At 34.6% G+C, this 5,734-nt stretch overlaps 1 protein-coding gene across 1 annotated transcript; it reads left to right on the top strand.

Annotated features, from left to right (window-relative positions):
* The first annotated feature begins 4,547 nt into the window (after positions 1–4,547).
* LOC109216539 (pollen-specific leucine-rich repeat extensin-like protein 2) lies at positions 4,548–5,315 on the top strand. The gene has a single exon (XM_019380701.1). It carries the CDS (start codon positions 4,571–4,573, stop codon positions 5,114–5,116), a length of 546 nt encoding a protein of 181 aa, XP_019236246.1. The 5' UTR covers positions 4,548–4,570; the 3' UTR covers positions 5,117–5,315.
* The last annotated feature ends 419 nt before the right edge of the window (positions 5,316–5,734 follow it).

The raw sequence follows: 5,734 nt of genomic DNA, 5'->3' as shown, positions 1-5,734 counted from the left end.
TGATATACAATTACAATTTTTATACATTATTTCTATCCAGTTATATACAGCTACAATATCATACCACTTAAATACAATTTTATATAAATTTTATATAATATGTCTTTTGTATATTTTGTATCTGATTTATACATAGTAAAAACAAATTTCATTCAACTAATTATATATTATACAACTTATCTATAATTTTATACATTATTTCTACTCAGTTATATACAAATACAATATCATACAACTTAAATATAGTTTTTATACAATATTGTTCAACTTTCATACAATAGTTAAATAAATAAAAATATATAAACAACATAATAAAAATTTTCTACAATTTCGTAAACATAATGTATATCACGTCTTCTTCTTCTTCTTCTTCTTCTTCTTCTTCTTCTTCTTCTTCTTCTTCTTCTTCTTCTTCTTCGAGTTTCAATCTGAAATTCAGCCAAAATCAAGTCTAATCTTCACCAAAACACCCTCAATATTGAGATATAAACTTCAAACCATATTCCCAATTGTTTGCAACAACACCCAATCCAAACAAATAATGATTTTTGAAAACCCAAATTCGAATTGAAAGCTTCAAAGCTTTTTAATGGCGGTCAATGGTGGAATTGCTGCTCTCTTTTCCTTTGCTTTACATTACTGAAAATAGGGGTTGAGAGATAGAGAGACGTAGAGAGAATCCCAATTCTTTGCAACAACAGCCAATTCAAACAAATAACATTTTTCGAAAACCCAAATTCGAATTAAAGGGAAACAAACGAAATAATTTTGCTGAGAAAGCACCCAAATCAAATGAAGGAATATCTACTCCTTTGACATATCTACTCCTTTGACTTTTGTAGGGCTGTTCTTTGAAGATATCTTCTTCTTCATTGAAAATCAAGCTAATCAGAGACGTTAATAGAGGTAGGAATATTGAATAAGAGTAAAAATTTCGTCTGGTTTTTGAAGAAGAGATGAAATAGGCGTTAATGGAGGATTTCAGAGATTTGTGAAGAAAAAATAGTGGGTGAGTGCAAGATACGTGGGTGAGGGGTGGGATGTGGAGAGAGAAACGTGGAGGGGAGGGGGGGGGGGATATACAGTAGAGTTATTTTAGGACACTAATTAATATCATTAATTCCCTTAAAATGTACATAAATAGTAATTGAGTATATAAAATATAATTTTACTAAAAATTGAGTATGGAGGGTAATATAGTTTCATATAGTGTATAGGAATGTAAAAATCTCAAAAATTTAAGGGTGTATGCAAGAAAGGCGAAAGGGATAGTTTCAGTGCCGGATCCAGAATTTTCATCAAGGGGTATTAAAATATAAATAATTAACTACATAGAAAAGTCAAGGGGAGTCAACATATAGTAAATATACATAAGATAAAAAAAATTATCCAGCAAAATAGTATAATTTTCCAGCGAAGGGGTGTCGCACCTGAGATCTTTCTACAGATAGTCTGGGTGGATGACACCCCTTGCTTTAATGTGGCTCCGCCACTGGATAGTTTAACGCTGTTATTTAAAGTTTGTTTTGGTTTTCTAAAATTTATACAACTATGGAGTATGTTAAGTGTAACTAAATAGTTTTGACTAAAATAGTACCCTCTAACTGAAAATAGCGAAGGTAACCTCATGGATCTGGTATTGACTAAGTTTTCCCCCATTGTTTCACCACTTTTTTGTTGAATTCATGCTTTAGGATTCGTCGTATCAGTTCGGATATCAGATTCTTTATGTTCTTCAATCTCTATTGAATTTCTATCTCGTTCTTTTAATTGATTAAGTTAACCTCCATTGTTATGCTTGAGTGCATTCGGATCGTATAATTTTTCTTTCTTGTTACGTTTGGTTTACTTACTTGTTAGTACAGATAATATTTACAGTGATTAATGTGTGTCATATATATGGTGTCGGATCACTTTTTTTAATTAATGATCACAGTGATGTAATGCCACGGTCTTACCAAGAAGTCATACCAACTTGGAGATTTTGTATGACTAGTTTCAACTTTAAATATAAAAGGAAAAACTCAACTAACTTTTGGGGTAGGCTCATGATGTTCGGCAAAAAATGCATATATTTAACCATTGTTGTCTCATGTTTTGGTACTTTTAATCGTCTTTTGAGTATTAATTATATTATTTTGTGCTTAATATTATATTTTAACTGTGTAGGAATAAAGTGGTGTGAAGATGAAGAGATTTGGAGCAAAATTGAATTAAACGCAAAAGAAAAAGAAAAGAAATTAAATGAATATAATAAGGGGGACACCCTTTGATTTTTGTCCCCCCAGTTTGAAGACAAGAACAAAGCATACAATTGAAATACAAATGAAGGCAAAAACGTACCTGGAGAAGACAATTGAAAGAGCAGGCGGCAAACTCACTATTTTCAGCGTCAGGACCAGCGCTAGGCGCTGGCCTGGACGCTGTATTACGGGTATTCTCCTATTTTATTCGGTACAAAGTTATTTCGGTTTACATGGTCCCAACTCGTATATAAGGGGTTCTAAACCTAATTTGGAGGATTTAACATACTTTGAAGGGAGTTCACGTGGAGGAACACACACCACGCTTGGAGGAGGCTTCTAACTAGTTTTTCTTCTCTTCTCTTTCTTTAATTTCATAGTTTCTTTGTTCTAGAGTTTTGGGTGCTACATGAACGTTGTAGTTTGAAGCTTGAATTGTTCTTATTATTTTATCATATTGGTTTATTTATTCAATCTTGTGCTTAATTATTTGATTGCTTGATCACCAATTGAATACTATCTACGAATCTAGGATTGAACTCGGGAGAGGGAATTCTAGATTGCATATAAAATTGAGTAGAGCAAGATCTTAACTCTTAGGGGGAGCGGATTTGCGGTTAGGATAGGAATATACCTAATCGCATTGCTTGGTTATTATACGGGAATTATAAATGCGTTCTTGTTAATTCTAATTCCATAGGAATATAGGTGTTAGGTTAGCTTGAATAGGCGAGTTATACTTCGGGAGAAGGCTACGAGTAATATTAACCCCGTCAATCAATAAACTAGATAAATTAATTAGACGATTTAAATGGAAAACTCAACGGGATTGTTAGTTAACCCATAGCTCTAGAGTATTCGCTCACATTGAATTCGTCTTTAAGCTTATCGTTGTTTTCTTTAATCTGTTAATTTGTTACTCTAGATTAATTTTAGTTAAATATTCATACGTTAGGGTTCGCTTGAATAGATTAATTGTTTAGTTTAATTTAGTTGATAGTTAATCACAAGTTCCTGTGGGTACGATATCTGGACTTACAATCCTATATTACTTGTCGATCACGTATACTTGCGTGTGCGTTTGTGAGCAACAACTTATTAACTTTTGCCCTTTATTTGTAAGTTATTCCCTCCGGTCCATAACAAGTGACCAATTTGTCTTGGCACATTCATTAAGGAAATATTAAATTCTAGACAAAAGTAGTTAGTAAGACTAAACTACCCTTAATTAAATGATGCAGCATAATTTAATGTGAGGAGTAAAAGAGTTTTTAGGAATGCGTACATAAGAGTAATTTGAAAAAAATAAATTGAATTTTTTCTTGACTATATAAATAAACACTTATTTTGGACCAAAATAAAAAAGGCAAATTGGTCACTTATTGTGGACCGGAGGGAGTATAAAATTATACTAAAAGAAGGGAAACTTGTAGAACCTTAAATTTTCTTTATTGGCTTAATAAAGCATAATATATATTAGGAGTGCACATAATTGGGTTAGTTCAATTTTTATCGAAACCGAATCACAAAGTTTCACATCTCAGTGATAGATAGTACTATACAATTAGTTTTAACACAAAGTGAACGCACGTGAGTTTTTCTTAAACTAACTGCAAACAACAAAGCAATAGAATATGTGAACACATAGGCTACGTAGAAAGTGTATTAATTGTTTTTAAATAATTTTGCCTCCAGTACGACATTATAGGCCAAAAATATTGGGAGAAATTCAAAAATAGCCAGATTTATCACTGGTCGTTGAAAAATAGCCAAGTTTCAAAAGTCATCGAAATTTAGCCACTTTAAATCTGAGCGAAAACACTGTTCAAAATCGGAAAAATACGCCCGCAAATTTTACGGGAGTTCAACCATAATTATGCTGGAACTCCCGCAAATTTTACGGGAGTTCCAACAAGTATAATTGTCCAGTATAATATACCGGAGTTTGGAGCACTGGTGCTCCAGTCTCCCGCAAATTTTACAGGAGTTAGCAAAGTATACCGGTCCAGCATAATATGCTGGAGTTCGTACACAAATGCACCAGAACTCCCGTATATTATACTGGACCGGTCCCTGTTGCAACAAAATAGTGGCTATTTTTCATTGACCTGATAAACGCTTGCTATTTTTCATTGACCAGTGTGAAAACTGGCTATACCATGATATTTTAACAAAAATATTTTATTTACTGCAACTTCTGCAAATGAAATTCTATTTCATTATAGCAAATCCATTTAATTGTTGGGCCCACTATTCATCTAAACTCCTATAAATTCGTTCCCCTTTACTTTGCTTTACGTACTCACATTTGATTTCAGTTAACAAGTATGGCTATCATATCTGTGAAGGCCCTGGTGCTTACACAACTTTCAGTTCTAGCAGTTTGCTCCTTTTTAGAACAGAGTCATGGAATAGACATTAAAACTTCGTCTCATGCAACTCTTCTGCGTTTTAAGTTTCCACCCGTCCCACGTAAACGTCCTCCACCTAGGCAGCAACCACCACCACGAGTTAAGTCGCCACCACCACCAGTTACGTCACCACCGCCACCGGTTAAGTCTCCACCACCACCACCAGATGCTGAGCAACCACCTCCTCCTCCTCCAGATGCTGAGCAACCACCACCTCCTCCACCAGATGCAGAGCAACCACCACCACCACCAGATGCTGAACAACCACCACCACCGGATGCTCAGCCACCGTCACCATCACCAGACACAGATTATACAGACGCACCATCTCCATCACCAGACGCAGAATATATAGACGCACCATCTCCATCACCGGATTCTCAGGTACCAGTTATGGCACCGACACCACCAGATGCTCGTTTCGTTGGAAATTCACTAATCATGCGTGGCCTTCATTATTAGAGAAAAAATAGTCATGTAGAAGGAAGGAAGAACAACAGTATGGAACGATTAAGTTCGTGTTCGTAAAATCTTTTTCCTTTTCCCTTCTCTAGTTTAAAATGAAAGAAAAATTAATGAAGATCAGATGTTGATTTTCATTCGTACATCCAAATTATTGTGAAACTTACAAAGACTTTGAATAGAAATAAGTAGTAACTATTGACTAATATAGATACAGGGATAATTCTAGAATTGCATCTCTAGATATTGCTTTTCTACCTTTTTTATTTATGACATGATCAGAAAATACATAAACAATGACAACGCGCAAGGATATAATCAGGCTTATCAGAGGAGCAGTTGCATATAAGAAAAATGTTGATTCACGTATTTTACCCCGTGTTTTAAAAGGCATTTGCGAGGTGAGCCCCAAACGAGACACACCAAAAATGCCCCGAAGCAATAAGGGGTCGGGGCAAAAATCTCAAGAGATGTAAGCCCAGTACGCCGGGACGTCTAGGCGCGTTTTTGCACTGAGACATAAGCCCAAAAGACTTTTTTAAATTAAAACAAAATTTTCTAAACAAGTCCTTAATATAATACCAATATTCTGAAAAGTCAGCTTGTAATTATTTAAAA

Source organism: Nicotiana attenuata, unplaced genomic scaffold (assembly GCF_001879085.1).
Source record: "Nicotiana attenuata strain UT unplaced genomic scaffold, NIATTr2, whole genome shotgun sequence".
NCBI classification, from domain to species: Eukaryota; Viridiplantae; Streptophyta; class Magnoliopsida; order Solanales; family Solanaceae; genus Nicotiana; species Nicotiana attenuata.
This window is presented reverse-complemented; position numbering and strand designations above follow the sequence as displayed.

Bases quoted from the DNA above. Each gene is read 5' to 3' on its own strand.
- LOC109216539 (XM_019380701.1), top strand. From the start codon at position 4,571: ATGGCTATCATATCTGTGAAGGCCCTGGTGCTTACACAACTTTCAGTT.